This window comes from Lagopus muta, chromosome 1, assembly GCF_023343835.1.
Source record: "Lagopus muta isolate bLagMut1 chromosome 1, bLagMut1 primary, whole genome shotgun sequence".
Classification (NCBI taxonomy): Eukaryota; Metazoa; Chordata; class Aves; order Galliformes; family Phasianidae; genus Lagopus; species Lagopus muta.
The window spans coordinates 131738207-131756279 of NC_064433.1; the positions used below are offsets into that span (position 1 = coordinate 131738207).

The window sequence follows — 18073 nt, forward strand, 5'->3', positions numbered from 1 at the left end:
ACAACCAAAACATGAAACAGAAACTAAAAAAGCAGCATGATAAATACTTATTTTTCAAAACCGTCTAGGTTTTTATCCAGTTGTCTAGAGAGAACCTGTTGCCTTCCAATTTCTCTCTGCAGTCAGATCATTTCTGGTCTCGGTTATTTTGTACCCTCTGGTTGTCTGCAACAGTGCTTTAGATGACTGGCTTATTAAAGTGTGGCCCTCTGGGGCTTCTAACGTCCTTATTTGCAGCATCCTTATTTGCAGCATGGTTGGCAGAGAATCAGCTTTGATTTCTCTGTTAATAATACAAATATTTCCAGCTAACTGTAAGATCTATGCTGAAATGGCTGACCTCTTTTCTCCGTTACAACAGCAGTTCAAAAGACTCTTTTATTAAGCCAAGTGCCTGACCATTATTGTTTTTTATTGTACTGCAGTTTTGTATAATATTAAGGGAAATGATTTGAGGGAAAAGATAAAACACCAAATGGATTTAGTTATCAAAAACTTTATGGTGTTTCATCTTGCTTCAGGAGCATCCTGAAAGAATATTTTGGGAGGATTTTTATTCTTTTCTTAGCAAAAATTGCATACTTGTTACAATGCCCTCCATCACTTGGGCAGTGTCAAGGACTACAGGCTGGAGATCTAAGTCTGCTTAAGCAAATGCTGAGCAGGGCAGAGACTGGGTAGCTCCAGAGGCTGGTTAGGGTGAAACAGGAATGAGGTTACATACACAGGGCTGCTGTGCTGCTTTCTCGGGGCTGGGAGGTATGAGGAGGACACAGAAGAAAAAGCAGCACACAGTGTTTCAGATTGGTGGTCAATGAAGTTAGGGAACCAGCTCTGTGGGGCTTTGGACAGTGACTCAACACTGTTCCATCACTGAGGTCCTTTTGGTTTTCTGGGATGTAGAAGAAACAAGTAGGATCCAAGATCTTTCTCCCATGGTCACTTCCACAGTAGTGCATCTGCTTTTGCCTTTGTTGCATGTATTTTAACCTGACATTTTTTCATCCTCACATTTGTTCCTTTATCCTAAACCCACAGTGAGCATCTTAGCACAACTCCAAGGCTTGTCTATCGTGTTCTGCAGTTGGGATATTGGTGGTTCACTCTAATTTATGCTTTCTCATGTTCTTGAGCTGTTTCCAAAGGCAGAGGATCATTATAGACTCTAAGCTTATGTATGTTCTCCAGTTTTCTTCTTCTAAGCGTTGTCAACCAAATGGTTTGGGTGCAATTGTGATCTTTTGATACTACTACTTGTTTCTTTCTGTTGCTGTTGTAGAAAAATTTCCCATTTACAAACAAACAAGCTTTCATCCCTCCTAGCTTTAGTGTTCATGGCCCATTTCAGTCAATTGACTGGAATCCCTCTGTAGTCAATAGGGAGAGAGACATCTCCAGAGTACAATTTTTCCCATCCCTTCTCATGTGACACCGGGAGATTAAATTAATAATCTTGATTAGAAATCTATCATCAAATAACTACAACAAGGTGAGATAAATTCCATCTCCACTCATCACTTAACACTCATGTAGTAAAAAACATCTTAGTTTAAATGCCCTCATTTGCTTTACATTTTGGTGAACTCGTATAATTTTACATGTTGCACTTAGAACAAGGAACTTGTTAGTGACTTCACTTTTAGAAATTTAATAGAAATATATCAACTAGTGTAGAGATAGCAAGATGAGTAATAAATGTTACAAGAACAGCTTTAGGCATTGCATACTAATAGCTGTGGCAGGATTGACTTGCTGCGGCTTGGTTCTATGATCAGCAACAAGATAATTAGTAAAATTATCCTGCAAATTCATTATCTTGATTCCTTCCACTTGTGCATTTTATTCATTACACGCTAAAATGAGGAGCTTTGCCTCAAGACAGACAATCAGAATATAAGTGGCAGACACAAACGGTCTGAACATTCTTTAAATATGCCTTGGTAACTGTGATCTTAAATAGTCTCCATGATACTGAGGAATTTACAATTATTATTGCAAACAGAAAAAACTCTAATTTTGAAGCTGTGCATTTTATATATTTTGTCAAACCTTACCTCTGTGTCGGGATAAATTACTTAAACATTTGATAGCTCTATAGCAGGTTGTATTGTTCCTGGCTTAGTCCAAATTCCCTGAAGTGCTGTGCATCACTCTCCGCTTTCCTTGTCCTCCCACCATCCAGATTTGAGAGGCAGCTAAACTGTATCATGACTCCCTTCAACCCATGCATCTAGAGTTTTGGGTTTTTTTAGCTGAAACTATGGTGCAGGAAATTTTCATGTGCTGATGCACTCGGGGCTGCTATCCTGCTATACAGGTAGGACACAGTCCGACATGAGATGAGAGGTTCCAACCGTTTCACTAGAATCAGATGGTCCAGCTATGCTCTGTTGAACAAAATATTTAATTCTACAGATCCTTATAAAATGTTTCACTTTTTAGAACTGCCAGAAGGTTCATGCATCCCTTCTGCTCAGAAAGAACATAGAGTTCAGCGTCAATAAGAGTTTCACCAGCCCTTTCTGTGCCTGTTTTGCAAGGAGTGCTGAAGCTGGCTGCCTGAATATTGAACTCTGGAGTCAGTGAGCTAGAGCAGGCGGCACCATGAAGGTGATTCACTGCTGGAGCCAGACTTGTTGCACACAAGAGACATAGCGCAGTGCTTGGCTGGAATGACCCTGCAGCCATCTGGATTCAGAAACAGCCACAGAGAAGATGTGAGATGGATAGGAATGGCTGGGGTGGATAGGTGTACGACCAGCTACACTTTTCCTTTTACCTCTCCTGGCTTCAGCATTTAATTGCCCTTATCTTTGCCTCGCAGATTTTTCCATTTTCATGTAGTTTAACACACTTTTAGTTGTAAGATTCTTAAAATGCTTTTTTTCTTGAGACATGAGCTCCATAAAAATGTGTTTTCCAAGACAGCAGTGCTTTAAAATCCTTGCTTTGTTTTTCAAAGAATCCTGAGTTTTTACTTGGAAGAGCAGATTTTATCATTACAGTAGGAAAACTCACACTCAGGATGACATACGGCCTTAACGTTTAGCAAGAGAGGGTTTTGTGGAAAAATTGAGGACATTCACCTGGTTATGGAACATATAATTATGGTTATTGTTGGGTACTTCTTACTGGCCCCAAACCCTGCAAGGCTCCTACGATGTCTACAATTATAACCAATCCTTTGGCTCTTGGCCAGAATACAGGTCCTACTGGCCCTTGAAGAGACAGAACAAGATGAGTCATGCACCAGCCCGTTTTTGTATGTGTTAAGCTTGCCAGTACTTGCATACACTATTTAGCTGGCATGGCTTTTACTGTGCCATATGACTTCTGAATTAGCTTTTGCCAAGTGAAGCGTGTTAAGAAGGGACATTCTCAAGCTCGGCTAGCAGCCGTGCCTGTCTGCAAAGCTGCTGCAGTGAGAAACAGTGCCAGGGGCTATGTGACAGTGCTCAAGGCACAGGCAGCTCAGGGTGGGCTTGCCTCTTCCCCAGCATCACTGGTGCAAGAGATAGTACACCGGGACCAAAGACTATGGGTCTGTGTTTTAGCTCAGAACTCCCTCTCCCTGTCCATCCAATCTGCGTGCATTCTGCTGGCAAAGAGGCACAGAGAGAGGGGTAGAAATGGACATTCCTTCTGAATTGTTTTAAATCAAAGCTCACTGAAATGACAGCAAAAAGAAAAAGAAAAAAGAAAAAAAAAAGTCAAGGAAAGCTTAAATGACAAAATACAGAAAGGTATACACATCACTGAAACAATAACTGATAATGAGCATCCTTTACAGAAGGGTCCATTTGATGACTTGGGGAATCTGCCTATGTATAATTAATGAATTCCTTATGGTTGTTTTTTACTGTGGAATGCTTTATACTATGGGTACTAGGAAGGCAAGAAAAATAATTTAGCACCTGCCCATGAACAGGTTAATAGCTAAATACTACCAGCACCTGTACAGATCTTACCCAAGGAAAAGAAAACGTTAAGGGCCTTTTTATTTTTTTTCTTGTCCCTCCACAGGGGGCTAGATTTAGACAGTGGAAAATCCCAGATAAGAGAAGAAAAATATCAGGTACTAATCCCAAGTCTTAAAAAAATCACAGAGCCTAAGTGACTCTGGTTAGCCCCGAGGGACCCAGAGACAAAGGCAGCTTGTATGGGAGGAGACAGCCTGAGGGCAGCTCTCTTAGGGGGTAGACACCATGCAGGATGAAAGAGGCTGCTATCCAAAAGGGCAGGAGAGGGAGAGCTAGCTCAGCCTGGAAGATTGGGTGGAAATGTCATGTATGGAGCAAGGGAGTTGAGGAGTGGCAGCAAAAATCAACGAGAAAATTTAGGCAAGGCAAAGTGTGCATATCTTCTGTTGCTTTGCTTGGAGATGTACACCGTTTCTCTAGCTTAAAGGGGAAAAAAATACAGAACCCACTTATGAACTATTGTTTTGGAACAACTGCAGAACTTGCATGCCTGCCTGAAACAATGGTCACATATTACAGAAAATCATGGAATCATAGAATCGTTAAGGTTGGAAAATACCTCTAAGACTATCGAGTCCAACCATCAGCCCATCACTACCATGTGCACTAACCGTGTCAGACATGTGAGGTATACAACAAATGTTGGTGGATTCCTCCAGCTAAGGGAAGCTTGCCCGTGAGTTGGCACTAGCGCTAGCACAACAGGCTGAAGACTGTCCATCCACTTAGGAAAGGTCTAAAGAGCCTGGAAATGGAGCTCGTGTCTCTTTTCCCAGAAAAAAATTCTTCGTCTCCTCTTTTTTTGCACTGTGAGGCTGCTGCAGCTTTCAGCTTCCGCATCAGATGAACAAGAGAAGGAACTAGCTGCCACGGCAGCAACTATATTTAGCAGTCTATTCTGCTACTGATGCATATATACCTGGCTCCTGTTGACTATAATGAGAATTATTCTGCCAAACCAAAAGGAGAATAGGCCTTTTAGGATTCAGTTTGTACTAACAAAATGTCTATGGAAAATTACCCTCTTTTGGTCCATGCTAAATTATTCCAGCTTTTCATTAATACTCATTAAGTTTCTAAGAGCTGGCATTTTTAGGAAAAAAAAAATAGTTTTCACTGACAGAAAAAAGCCATTCAGATAAATGAAGAAAATGTTTACTCAGTTTAATAGGAGTAATTTTCTTTTTGGTTCTCAATTCAGCATCAGGATCTGAAGTCAACAAAGGTTGGATTAGGGTCTACAATTTTTTTAATAAGGTTCTTCTCATTTACACTGGAATATGTTGAAAACTCAGGGTTATAATGAACCATTGCGTATGCGTATGTGCAATGCCAGAAAAATTAATAATGTCTTGAATTTGTTTGATATTTGTTCAGCATTCATGAGTAAATAACAAATAACTTGATAAGTTTCATCAGAAAAAGCATGTGTAAAACCCACATAGCTGGAAGTAAACTTTTTTACTGCATTAAGGCCACTTTCTCTCCCACCAAGTTATTGTCATTGCTGTGAACAACTTCTTTTCCCCAAGGGCAGAGTGACAGGCTTAGAAATTCTATATAAAATTGCATGTTTTTCAACTGAAGTTTGTATGTAAGCCTTTTTATTTCCAGGTTATTTTAAGCATAGTCAAAAGTAAGCAAAAATGAATCTTTTAGAAAATTTCTGAAATGTAATGGTTCATCGCCATCTCCATTATAACCCAAACAACGGTACTGTCTGAAGAATGGAGTTCAGAATGCCATTATTTAAGGCTATATCAATGATTTGTTGGTTAAAATAATCGCATCTTTTCCAAGTATCTCAGTTTTTAAGCACACCCGATAGAATTTTACTTCATAATCCACCAAGTCTTAAGTAACTCTATAAATGACAAATCTCATCCAAACACAGTAAATTGCATTTAGCACTAACTGTAAAGGACACATACTATGGTATTTTGTTTGGTCAAAATGGGATTAGTAATCAATCCCTCTTAAGATACACTATTAACTTGGAGCACTTTGAATCACACAGGCTAATGATTATGTACATTCTTCTCTTTCCTTCAGAAGCAGTTTTTACTTTTCGCATTTTCAAACACAAAGCAACAACTAAATGCAGTAAGCTGCATTGGCAAAAAGATGTCAAAACATATGGAATTAAAAAATTTCCAATCACAACTGCAGTGCGTTAGTACTGTATTCTCCAAGGTCTTTGAAATTTTCTACAAGGCTGAAGGAAACCCAGCACATTGCACAGAAAAGCTAGACCACGGCTACCCTAATGCACCAAGGGACCACATACCCAAACACTGGCCCACAATTGTCTGTATCATTAAATTATTCACATCAGAATGGTTTAGACCTTGGCCAAGTCTTACAGACAAAATCCATGCATGCCCAGAGGCCATTCCCCACAGGCAACACTCTGCTTTGTGGCTGTAAGAGAGTTCAGCACTTTGGATATGAGCCACGCTACGTTGACTGGCCTCAGGGCAAGAGAACAGTTATTAGTCCATTTTATTTATTAGTACAGACATCGCTATGGAATATTCTTGAAAGTGATTTAATTTCCTTTTAGCAGGCTCCTATTTTCTCCCACAATTTCCTTAATTGGTCTTTCTGCCAAGTGAAGCTAACTTTTAACTCATGTGTTGCTTCTAAATATGATTAAACAAGATTAATAAGAGAATATTTGTCTCAGCTCCCAAACGAGGAAAGCTGCCTCTCTCAGACATAAACAGAGAGCTCACACTTCCTGGGTCAAACCAAAATGGGACGTGTAGTGGGAGAGCTCCCACTGATCAGTCGTTCTATGATGTAAGAGCTGTCCGTAGGGCTGTCACCCTGTGGGCTCAATGACTACCAGCCAAATTGGGGCTGAGTGGAAAGTGTACTATATAACAGCATCTTCTGGCATTGCTCTGGTGATTCAGCTTTCTTAATACCCAGTTTAGTCGAGGAAAAAAACCCCACAAAAAACAGCAAATAAAACAACTCTTTTTCAAATGATTTATAAATTGTATAGAGGACAATATACATTGCAGAAGAAAGCCTCTGCCACCACAAGGTTTACTGGAGGATGCCTTAATCTCAAGTCACATCTCTTTTGTGGTCCCACTTCATCTGAGTGAATCTTACCAAAGGGATGTAAAGAAGGCTGCTTTCTAAAGCTGACAGATGAAGGCACCAAGCCCCCGGCTCACAGCAGTGTGGGTATGTATGATTATCCAAATTTTATTCTTCTTTCATTAGGACAGATAGTGCACATCCTTTCTGGTATTAATATGCATAATTCTGTTGGCCTCCAAGGAACTGTGGCATGGATAGACAAAATGAGGATCTGTCTGGCCCTTTGCCATTAATAACAAGGAGTCATTTATCTATATTGGAACAAGATGGTGATGGTGCCTCTTTTCCAGCTTTGTGAAGCACTCTAAACAGAGGGAAAAATTAGTAAGTATTTTACTATATTATTTTGGTATAGCAGAGAGGCTGGATAATTCATTCTGGATTCTCTCTTGCCTTGTCAAATAACAGGGTGTACACACTCACTACAAAACAGCAATTTGGAAAATTAATTCCACCACATTAGCATGGTAGTGTTTCACCAACTCTTTTATAACAGCCTGCCTCTTACTAATACAAATCCATTGCACATTTGGTACTTATGCTCTAAAACAAACATGAGCCTCTTTCCCCCTGTTCAGTTCAAAACAGGACATATTTTGCTGTACTTGAGCATGTCAGTACCTCAGTACATGAATGGCTCATGTCACTGAAAGTGCCTTGCGCCCCATCAGGTCCCCGGAGACTGAAGCAGAGGTTACCTCTGAGTGGCATTTACTGTAAGTCTTATTTTCACTGTAAGGTTTTCTAGTTTGATCCCCTATTTCCACTGAACTGTTTATAATTTTTGCCTCTTTAAAGCGGTATTTTTCATTGACACTGAAATTCATTATGTTCAAGGTTTCAGTGAGCAGCATACAGCAGACTACGCATAACAGCATGTACTACAGACCTCAAATTGCTTTGACATACCATTTCGAGCAACAGCAGTGAGAGCAGCAAAAATCCAAGTGTGGCAATTCAGGGGCTCTGCTGATGTACAACCAATTAACAGCTGGCTGATGTTATCACTGTTAGCATTGCACTTCAGAGCCATTTTACACAGTATTTTGTACCTGAAACTGCATGCTAATGACCAGTGAATAGATGTTAACGCGTCTGGATTTGATTAGTGGACTACAAATGTTCACTGACAACTGAAACACACAAAATGGGTTGTGGCACTGTGGCACATGGTTAGCAGGCATGGTGGTGGGTCAAGAATTGCACTAGATGATCTCTGTGGTCTTTTCCAACCTTAATGATTCTATGATTCTATGAACATAGGCAAAAATGGGATGTGCTATGCATGGTGCCTAAATGAAGAGCACTTTCAACTCAGGCTGATGGCAACTAACAGATCACTTGGAGAAATACTCTGATGGCCTCAGAAAACCAGCCTGGTGCCACCTAAAAGGGGCAAAAGTTATGAAAAGTGTAGAGTAGCTCCGCAGCCTTTTGGACGGACAAGGAGGTAATAAAGAGACTGGCAGTAGAGCACAGGCAAAGAAAGGCCAAAGCACCACAAGCAGATGGTGTACTCTGAAAACTGCCAAGATATGATGAGTCAAGTGATTACCGTGTATGAAGGTACACTGCCTATTCTGCAGTCATTGCAGTTTATGTGAACAAAGCGAAAATATCTCTATGTAGCCCTGGTGTGGTTGTTAATTTTGCTATAGCAAGACAAGGTACTGCATGAACTGCAAATTCTCACTGAAAAGCTGGATAAGATCCAAGCAGAGAGCCTGATAAAGTTCCACGGTGCTGTCACCCACATCGTCAATGGTACCTATCTGGCTGGCTGGGGGAAAGCTGACATAGGGAAATCACACAGAATCACAGAACTGCAGGGGATGGAAGTGACCTCAAGAGATCATCAAGTCCAACTCCCCTGCTAAAACAAGTTTCCTACAATAGGCTGTACACGTAGGCATCCAGATGGGTCTTTAATATCTCCACAGAAGGAGACTCTACAACCTTTCTTGGCAATCTGTTCCCGTGCTCTGTCAACCTTACCATAAAGAAGTTCTGCATGTTAGTATGGAACTTCCTATTTTCAAGTTTTAGGCCATTGCTTCTTGTCCTACTGCTACACACCTCCTCCACTTGAGAGAATGGAGGAGCCACTGGCCTCATCCACTTGTCCCCCACCTCCCTTTACATATTTATTAACATTTTTCAGATCCCCGGCTGCTGTAGAAAAGAATCATAGAATCATTTTATTTGGAAGGCGCTTTTAAAGGCCATCTAATACAAATCTCCTGCAAAGAACAGGGATGTCTACAGCTAGATCAAGTTGAACAGCACCCAGCCCAGCGTGACCTTGAATGCCTCCAGTGATGGGACAGCCACCACCACTCTGGCCAAAAGGTAATGTACAACAAAGGTGGATGCTATGGTGCCTTAAGAAGAGCAGTGTTAAAAAGCAAGTATTGGATACTGAATTAGTTGACTTGAACTATAATTAAATGTTTCTGGGTTGTAGTGTTTTGGGTGAAATGATACAATATAAAAATGCACCCAATGCTTTTTTTTTTTTTTTTTGAGCAAAAAAAATACAAAAAGAATGATGGTGAAGAGATGCAATTAATGGTATATTTCAGTCAAAACAGTGCCTGAGATGCTCTGAAATTAAGGTTACTAAAAGTAAAGCAGTGTTATGAAAGTTCTTCTGGAAGATTACAATGAAAATAAATGATACTTTATTCCTCTGATACATTTTTAATACAATTCTATTACTTCAGAGTACTTTTGCACTCCATGAGACTGAACAAGAAAGATTGTGCACACTGGGCTCCTTCTGGGTTTTCTAACCTCCCCTCTCCCCCATCTGCAGTTGCTGCATTCCCCCCTGCAAGTTCCTCAGGGGTTCCCCTGGGCTCAGTCGCAAAAGCCAATCTGAATTTCCCCATTAAGGTGCTGAGCTGTGGGCAACCTCTTCATCCTCCTCCCAGACTGCCACAAACCACTCTGCTCACAAAGGTGGCTCTTGATCTGCACGCCTGTACTCATGCAGAGCAGCAAAGTGGGTCTCATTCCACCTGTAGGCTTTTCCCTCCGCTTTGGAAAGCAAGATGAGTGGTTAGAAATATACAGCTGATTACCATATTTGTGTTCTGTAATTCTTCACATGTCTGACTCCACCAGGAGCTTAACTGAAGCCAGTGGGATCTTACAGTCATTAACATTTACAAGGCAGCAGTTCACAGTTGTTGAACTAACAACCTACCCCTAAGAAACTGATTTTTCTCCCCTCTAAGTATTGACACGTGCTCTGCTGGCTGTGATGCTTATTCACAGTGACAGTGTGTTTGGTAGGATTTTGTGTTTTCACAGGATTTGTCTTGGGCAGACAGTTTCTAATTTACCTCTGCTCTTGTTTTAATTCAATCAGCTGATGGAGTGCAGCTGATCTCACAGCACATATGGCTGTTCAGGTTGGAAAAAGCCCTGAATATTTGATGGGTTGATCCTTAATGCTTTCTGCTAAAGAATTAGCAGGCCTGCTAATGAGCCAAGGGATCCCAAGTGGGGAAGGGGAAAAATACAGAATTAGATGCTGTTTTCATTCTTCTTCTTCTTCTTTTTTTTTTTTTTTTTTTTTTTTTTTTTTTTTTTTTTTTTTTTTTTTATAACGTGGCTCAAATAAGGACTGCTGCGTTTTACACAGTCTGACTGATTTTACAATGTAGAGAAATTCAAGTGCATCCATCACACTTAAAAGGACCTGTTTTCATAAGTGGATGTTCTGTGGCCACAGGGAGTCACAACCTATTTGCAAGGGCACCCGAGGCACTCACCCTGTGCAGGAGGCTTGGGCACCAAGCAGTTATCCCTCACTGGCATGTTTGCAGCTGTAGCCTCAGTCCTTTCACTGCCTCCGCCACTTATTTTTCTGTCTTTCCTGAGAAAACCTTACCTGTCCTTCATCCCATACCCCATCCTGCCTCCCCACTCCCCAAAGGAGGTCACTTCTTCTGTGCTGACTGGCTGAGTCTGGATTCCCTCCAGCCCTTTGCTCAGTGCTCCTGTTGCTCTCTTTCATCAGTTTCCCTCCACTGCTGCATCCTGCAGCCAAATGGTGCTTGCAGACCAAGTGCTTGACACTATGTCCGTCTCTCTCCAATTCAGTGACATGTCTCATGTCAACCCAAAAAACAAAGGGAATGCACAAGGACCATCCTTAATAATTAAGAGTTCAGATTGCCTGTTGGTTTCTTTTCAACAAAGCCACTGCAGCTCTAGGAAATCACAGCTAAGGCTGTAAGAGCAGCCAGATCAATCTCAAACCACTTATCTTACAAATCCCGAATTGCCTACATCCAGCACTCAACATTTCTCCGTAAATCCATTGCAAATATACTCAGAGTGTATCAGATATTGGTTGCAACAGTTGTTAGTGGAGTGGCAGAACTTCTGCTCCCATTTTTTGCATGTACTACAGCAAAATAAATATTTACTCCAAACCCCACCAGTAATAACAGCATATACAGTTAAACACATACAAGCAAATAGAAATCAGCTAAAATTATGAAGCTCAGTTAGCAAGACTGTGTTTCAGGAGACGCAGGGAATAGATTGGCTTTGGAGATATCACAGAGGTTGAGGCAGCAACTGCTCATGGCAGCATGGAATTAAGGATATTTGAATAGTATAAATCCTTTTTTCTGCTTCAAACTTTTTTAGCATGTCCTCCATCTACAACGTGAAAGCTTACAAGGAATTACCTTTTATAGCTACAGTGAAATAATGCATCTTTTCTCTCTCTATTTGACATAACATCTGCAAACTGGTCTTACTGCATAGAATCATAGAATGATTATGGTTGGAAAAGACTTCTCAGATCCTCTAGTCCAACCCACCCCCACCATGCCCACTGACCATGTCCCTCAGTGCAACATCCACACGGTTCTTGAACACCTCCAGGGAAGGTGACTGCACCACCTCCCTGGGCAGCCTATGCCTCACTGCCTCACTGCTCTAAGAAATGTTTTCTAATAGCCAACCTGAACTTCAGGTCTTTCCCTCTCATCCTATCATTGTTATGTGGAAGAAGAAGCCAGTCCCACCTTGCCATATCTTCCTTTCAGGTCACTGAAGAGAGTGATAAGGTCTCCCCTGAGCCTCCTTTTTTCCAGATAGAACAATTTCAGTTATTTTTATCGAAGCCTTTACTTATAATTTTCTCTGTCCTTGACATGTGTGCCTGCAGCTGGACAGAGAAGTCACTATGCTTTGAAGAAGTTGCTATGAATTAGTGCACGGCATTAGATTAGGTACAGGATTCCTGCAGTGATTATAAACTCAGCAGGAGTCCTTACAGCAGCTCCAATCTCGACAGGGTTACTGTCTTGTTAATCAACCTCCTTCAGGACTCGAAGCAGTTCTGTGCTTCAGTTCTTGGGGGCTTTGCTTGGAAGCTGCAGTTCTGTGCAGAATTATCTGTCAATTTACAAAGTCTACAGAGCTTTGATACACTCAGTAAAACACATCAAAAAAGGCTTGACTTAAGCTGTGGAACCCTGTGTTACATACAGACCACACAAAACCTATACAATCTTCTTGACATGATCGGTGCAAAATAAGATTTGGAGATTTTTAAGCAATGCCTAAACTGGTCTGGAAGCCCAGGCACAGATGTTAGCTCTGGTCAGGTTCTGAAACCTGCAGGTGATAGGATGCACACCCTCACCTCCTCCCACACAGTAGGGGGAAGGGAACAGAGGGAAGAAGCCAGAGAAGGTGCTGGGCAAACTTTCTATCACCCTTCATGTTGACAGGGAAATGAGGACACATGGCCCACCATGAAGTGCCTATCCCATGCTAGAGCAGTCTGGGCAGGGAACACACTGTCTAGGAAGGGAGGCTAGCTACTGTCTGCTTTGTCTTGTGGAAGAGACAATTATAATGGAGTGCAAGGTTTCCTAAAATTTAAATTTGTAAACAACTTCTTCCTTTTGCTGATGTCCTGTTAATTACAAAAGGAAGAGTGACCCTTCCTGTTACAAACATGCTTAGGTGTGATGTTGAAGACCTATCTTTTCTGAGGAGAACATAAAGATTGCAATTCCCTTGGATTTTCATTGTTCTGCCCTGAAAACCTGTATGGAAACTGCCTAGCAAATTCTGGCTTTACTATGGAAATTGCATCTCCAACAACAACATGGAAATGGTGTTCCTTGTTTCTGAAGAGCAATAAAAATAAATCTGTGTTAGAAGTGAATTGACCCATTCAGCACAAAAAGAGGCTATGGAGGATGACATCTGGAAAAGTGTGGATGCCAAGTTTACAAAACGAGTAGCTATTACTGTTGCTGTTTAGACCAATGTCAGTAACAATGACCACTCTGATACTGATTTGTACTGCAAGAGTACCTATGAACAGCTTTTGTACTATGCTAGTCCTTGACTCAGAGAGTTAATCTTTCAAGAAAATGAGAACAGGTGGGCCTAGCTGGGTTGTACAAGGGACCTGTGAACAATGCTCTCCAACTTATGGTCTGATTTTTGGCTGGTCCTGTATGGAGCCAGGAGTTGGACTCAGTGATTCTTATGGGTCCCTTCCAACTCTGGATATTCTATGATTCTATGAGGGACAGCAACGTTTAAGCATGAGAAACAGGTATACACCCGACATCACCACTGTTTTCCCACAGTCCTTGTGAAAAAGGAGACTCTTAAGAGGGGATCTGAAGGTAGGTATGGAGGTAATTGGGAAAGTAATGCTCTTCCCAGATCTGAATGGGATAAATTAATTCATGTAAAATTTAGCACACTGTTGTGTGCTGGAATCTGGCATCACTGTGATAGCTAACTGGTAGCTAATATGTCAGCACTTGAGTAGACGAGGCCTTAGAATTGAAGACAAGTAACTCTGCTGGACATAATAGAGAAGGAGACGACAGTGGTGAGACGCAAAGACAAAGGTAATACGGGCCAGATACCAAGTTAAGATTATGATCCAGCAGCATGAATGGATGTGGACAAGACTGCACCAAGAAAAGGATGCTGCAGTAATTTAGGAGTGTAATGAGAAATCAGACCAGAATTAGACCTTTGTGAGCAAAGAGCTTCAGTTAGAAATGTTACAGAGTACTAGTTTGCAGGATTTGCATGTAGCCTTGGACACAGAGATGTGGGGGAATTTTAGTGTGAAGTGATACTCAGGTTACAGACGTAGAGGATGGGCAGACTGGAGAGGTTATCCATGAAAACTGAGTAAGAGGACACGACTGAGGGTGAAAGTGGTGTGCTCTCTATTTTTGTTGTGTTAACCCTCAGCAGACAGTGAAATACTGATGTTAAGTGTGGCTTTCGACTCTAAGCATACTTAAACTGCCCCCTACCTCCTGCCCTGTTAAGGAGGTGGTCTCAGCTTTGAAAGCCTTACATGTCTCTTGCCATCCTTTAAAGTCTTCTGAACATGATTTTGCAGAATCAAGGAAATCAGAAAGAAGTTGGTAAAAGTTAAAAGAAGCTGAGGGAAGTAGTAGGACATGGGACAAAGTGCTCTGCAGTCCTTGGCAGGAGGAGATGTGCCGTGCAGATCCTCAGCCAGGTATTTTTGGTAGGTACTTTTGTTCTTAGGCTGCCTTCTCCAGGGAGAGACAGGATTGCAGCCAGCACAATGACTTGTGAGAAGTGAACGAGGGGTCTTGGGAAAGCTGCTTGTAGTTAATTGATTCATTCAACTTTTAAGCAAAGTGAAAGAATTTTTGAATAAACCCCAATGAACAAAAGGTCCTATCCATCCAAGGATGTGCTGCACATTTCATCATGAAGCTTCACAAAAATATTTCTTGAGGAATGTGCCCAAGAGACAAAGAAGAGAGAAACTGTGTTCACCAGTTTGAAGATGTACCTAACAACTGAAGGTCATATGGTGCATTCTGCACTACATGGGACTATCAGATTAGAGTCTTTTACATATCCATGTCCCTACACATGAAAGGAACCGTGTCTTCTCCATTTTTGGCCACTTGAACAATTCGTATTTAAGGAGGAAAACTAACTTTCTTAGCTGTTCTTTTAAAAAATCCTATATTAAAAAAAAACAGGTGAATGAGTCCCACGTCATAATCTCAGTGCATTGTGAAAAAGCTCTCATGAATTACAATATCCACTACTAACTTGTAACAAAAGAATAGAGATTAAGTCTAAGACTTGTTGGATATGCAATTAAGTCCTACCCCAGCCCACTTTGTAAATGTTAGCTAAGTAAAAGCTCTGCCAGTGAAGTCATAAGCAATCCATCATAATCAACCTTCAATAAACTCTTTGTCCAGTTCAAGAATTAAAAGCTGTATTTAATATATTCATGGAGAATGGAGAAATGCCTTTAGAAACAACAGTCTTAATGCACTGCTAATCTCTAAACCAAATATTTATAGCCCTGTAGTTTATAAACAATCTGGAATATTTGGGTAGTGGATATCCAAGAGGTGGATACACACACAGTAATAGAGAGGTTTTACCGTTCCATCCACCTGGCTTGGTGTTTTACTATTATATGAATTGTAAATATAAAAAACTATTGTATTGTCAGTGTAGAAAGAGAACTGAAAAGAGCAGGAATTAAAATACATGAAAATGGTTCATTGTTTATTAGTTTGTCTGCTTCAAAAAATAATCAATATGAAAGTTGATTCAGCCCAAGATGTGTCTGGATATGTATTAATTTGGTCCATGAAAATAAACTAGAAATTACTAGGATAAAAGAAATAATAATGAAATATGGAAATAACTGCAGATTTTGCACATTGTCATTATATAATGGACATAATGGAGATAATGACATTACATAATGGATTCTAATTAAATCCAGGTGGAAAATGACCTTCCTAGACCTCCCTTCAAAATTAAGATTTTTGACAGTCATGATTAATGGAAACACGCACTTTGCATGGTTTGTAAACCTGAAACATCGTTGTACATTTCAGTTTATAATTTATCCCATTATCTGCTTCTGCATGCATGAAGGTCAGCTGTACTGGCACAAAGTAGCAGTGAAAGCCAGAGGCTCTGGAAGGTTGCTTACACACATTTTCAATTCTTTTATTTGGTAAATAATTTTGCCTGTTTGTTCCTTAGAAAGATGACAATCTTAAAGTGTGATATATTTAACAGCAGTAATTGCAATATTCTTGTTGTTCTCTTCCCTTTTTGGAGTAAACAAAATGGCACTAGAAGAAAGGGTTTTTTTTTTTAAGAATTCCTACCCGCAATATTTCTTCAATGCAGCTGTTATCTCCTGTTCCACTGTCCTGTAAACAAAATGAAAATTCAGTTTGTTTGTGTTTTAAAAAGAAATAACAAATAGCAGGTTGAGGACATGGTTGTCACATGAAATACATTCAAAATTCTATTAGAGTTTCAAAATGAGGCCAAGTCTTTCCAGCCTCTGAAAGTTGCACAGCTGAAAATTCTCAAATTATTCCCTGTCACCACCACAGGAAGATGTAATATTTGCAGTGTTTACATGTGATTGGCACATATTTGTATAAATTCATATGATTTTGTTTATGCCACTTTTGGGTGTGCTCCATGCTGTTTCAAATATACTGCTTATAAATAAGCATAAGCAAAATGGTTATTGTCTGTACACATATCCAATATGTGCAGTTATTTATATCAAATAAATAACATCTGTCTGTATCCTTTGTGCAAGAAAGTTTCTGCAGTGACACTGCCTGAGTAAAGTCTGACAGTACATAGGGTAGCTGTGATACTGAGGGGAGAGCTGCAGGGACAGCCACACTGAGCACTGGCTGGGCAGCACAGTAGTTGTGAGAAGGTGGTTACTTCTTAAAAAATGCTGACCCCTAAACCCACCCTGCATGTTGTGAGTTTGAGGATGCATAGGAATTCAGCTCTCCTGAATGGCACAACTTACTCTAGAGTCACTAGGAAACATCTCTTCTCACAAAGAGCAGTGATGCAGTGGCACAGACTGCCCAGGGAGGTGGTGCAGTCACCATCCCTGGAGGCGTTCAAGAACCGTGTGGATGTGGCACTGAGGGATATGGCCAGTGGGCATGGTGGGGGTGGGCTGATGGTTGGGCTAGATGATCTGAGCGGTTTTTTTCCAACCAACTGATGCTGAGGGCCTGCCCTTCTCCAGCAGTTCTCTAGAAGACAGAGGTGGCTACTGCATGTTGTAAATTTTCTAGGGATTTATTTCACCACACAAAATTTTCCAGTGGATACCAAATTGAATATCAGACAGTAATAAGCCTTTGCCTCAGAGATAGCTAATAGTATCTCAAGAGGAGAGTTGTTGAGGGATGTGATCCCTCCCCTCCAGTCAACACTGATAAGGCCTCAGCTAAAGCACTGTGTCCAGTTCTGGGTCCCCCAGTACATGAGAAGCATGGACATACTGGAGAGAATCAAACAAAGGGCCACCAAGATGAAGAAGGAACGTAAAAGAATATCAAAAGAACTTGGTTTTCCAATATGCTGAGCTCTTGTCACCTGAAAACCATACTTCTCTGAAGCATCTGCATTTGTTGCCCACGTGCCCAACAGACAAAAAAAATACCATCAGCCAGTTTTGCATAGCCCTGGATGCCCTGAGTGCTGCTCCCCAGCCTGAGCTGTGGCACAGAGGAGGCCTGGATTCACATTCTCCCATAGCCTAACAGCTATAACCAAGGTCAGCAGTACCACAGCGTAAGGGAACAATCTGTTGCGTAATTTTTTTGTGGCTTTTATTTCATATCAATTCATAAAATGTCACAAGGGCATTGTCAGCACTCCTGCCAGATCTTTACTGAATATGGCCCTTGATTGTTAGACAAATGATCTGTGCTAACTCTTCCAAGTGCAACACATTCTTTTAGCTTTACAGACCCAGGAAACTATAAACCACTGATATCAAAGAGAAAGGAACTAAGCATTCCATGAAGTCAGCCTGTGGAAAATTACTTGTATCTGACATACTAATACTAAAGAGCAGCTGCAGTCCCACACAGACAGCCTAGTTCTCATTGCACCCCTTG

General features: G+C 40.9%; 1 protein-coding gene across 6 annotated transcripts in view; it reads right to left on the minus strand.

Moving 5' to 3' along the window:
* AFF3 (ALF transcription elongation factor 3) overlaps window positions 1-18073 on the minus strand; it is a 323793-nt gene that overhangs the window by 158946 nt on the left and 146774 nt on the right. For 5 of the 6 annotated variants that reach the window (XM_048961342.1, XM_048961324.1, XM_048961333.1 and 2 more), the window contains one exon: window positions 16292-16336. The exons of the other annotated variant lie outside the window; for it this stretch is intronic. In XM_048961342.1, the coding sequence (XP_048817299.1) occupies window positions 16292-16336 (45 nt within the window). The remainder of the gene's footprint in view (window positions 1-16291; window positions 16337-18073) is intronic. 6 annotated transcript variants of the gene reach the window in all.